Raw genomic sequence first — 894 nt, 5'->3', positions numbered from 1 at the left:
CCTATATTTCTACTGTCATTTCCTATCCTCCTCTGCATTACAATGAATGTACATGTGGTAAATATATATGATATCATTATTATTGCTCTCGCCTCTTTATGCCTTGAAATAAAGAATGAAATGGCCTCCAAACCAGAAAAAGGTATGCAAACCAGCCTCCCTTTGCATATGCTTTGCACAAAAAAATTAGGTTTCTGCTCAAATTAGAAAAAACATGTTGTATACATAATGAAAAAGATTTCTGCTATACCTGTAAATTCCTTCAACGAGGATGAGGATCTTCTTCCAGGGCCGGTGGGTTCTAGGTTGGCCATGCACGATAGCATCCCGGAGCAACTTCTCCAGATTTTGCATATCTGAGAGTAATGGTTGGAAATTAGAATTTATGAATAGGCATCTTAATATATATATATATATTAGTGCTGTCAAACGATTAATCGCATCCAAAATAAAAGTTTTTGTTTACATAATGTGTGTGTGTGCTGTGTACATTTATTATGTATATATAAACACAAACATACAGTATATATTTTGAAAATATTTACATTTATATATTTATATTCATATAATTTATACGATATATTCATATATTTAATATATAAACACCATATTTTTCTTAAATATATACATGCATGTGTCAATATACAGTGTGTGTATATATATGTATATGAAGAGTTCATTTGCAAAAACCGATAAACGCCACTTTAAAAAAAAAAAGAGCTGATTGCCGTGCATTATTCTCCACATATAGCGCGATCTGACCCTAAACATGTTTTGTCAAAAAAGTTGTCCACTTTCAAGTTGTCGAGAGTTCACGTTTTACTGCAGAAGCCGACAAGCGCCCTTGTTGTTTTTGAACAGAAGCCGATAAGTCCATTTTAGCGAATCAGCGTG

The 894-nt window shown here is 33.0% G+C and overlaps 1 protein-coding gene across 1 annotated transcript in view; it reads right to left on the bottom strand.

Annotated features, from left to right (window-relative positions):
- The window catches only part of LOC107662183 (serine palmitoyltransferase 2-like), a 20,288-nt gene that overhangs the window by 6,442 nt on the left and 12,952 nt on the right, over positions 1–894 (bottom strand). Inside the window, exon 7 of the mRNA XM_016452099.1 lies at positions 251–356. Within this exon, the coding sequence (XP_016307585.1) occupies positions 251–356 (106 nt within the window). The remainder of the gene's footprint in view (positions 1–250; positions 357–894) is intronic.

The sequence above is a fragment of the Sinocyclocheilus anshuiensis genome, unplaced genomic scaffold (assembly GCF_001515605.1).
Source record: "Sinocyclocheilus anshuiensis isolate Anshui unplaced genomic scaffold, SAMN03320099.WGS_v1.1 scaffold1221, whole genome shotgun sequence".
Lineage (NCBI taxonomy): Eukaryota > Metazoa > Chordata > Actinopteri > Cypriniformes > Cyprinidae > Sinocyclocheilus > Sinocyclocheilus anshuiensis.
Note: the sequence above shows the minus strand (reverse complement) of the source record. Positions and strands in the feature narration are given on the sequence as shown.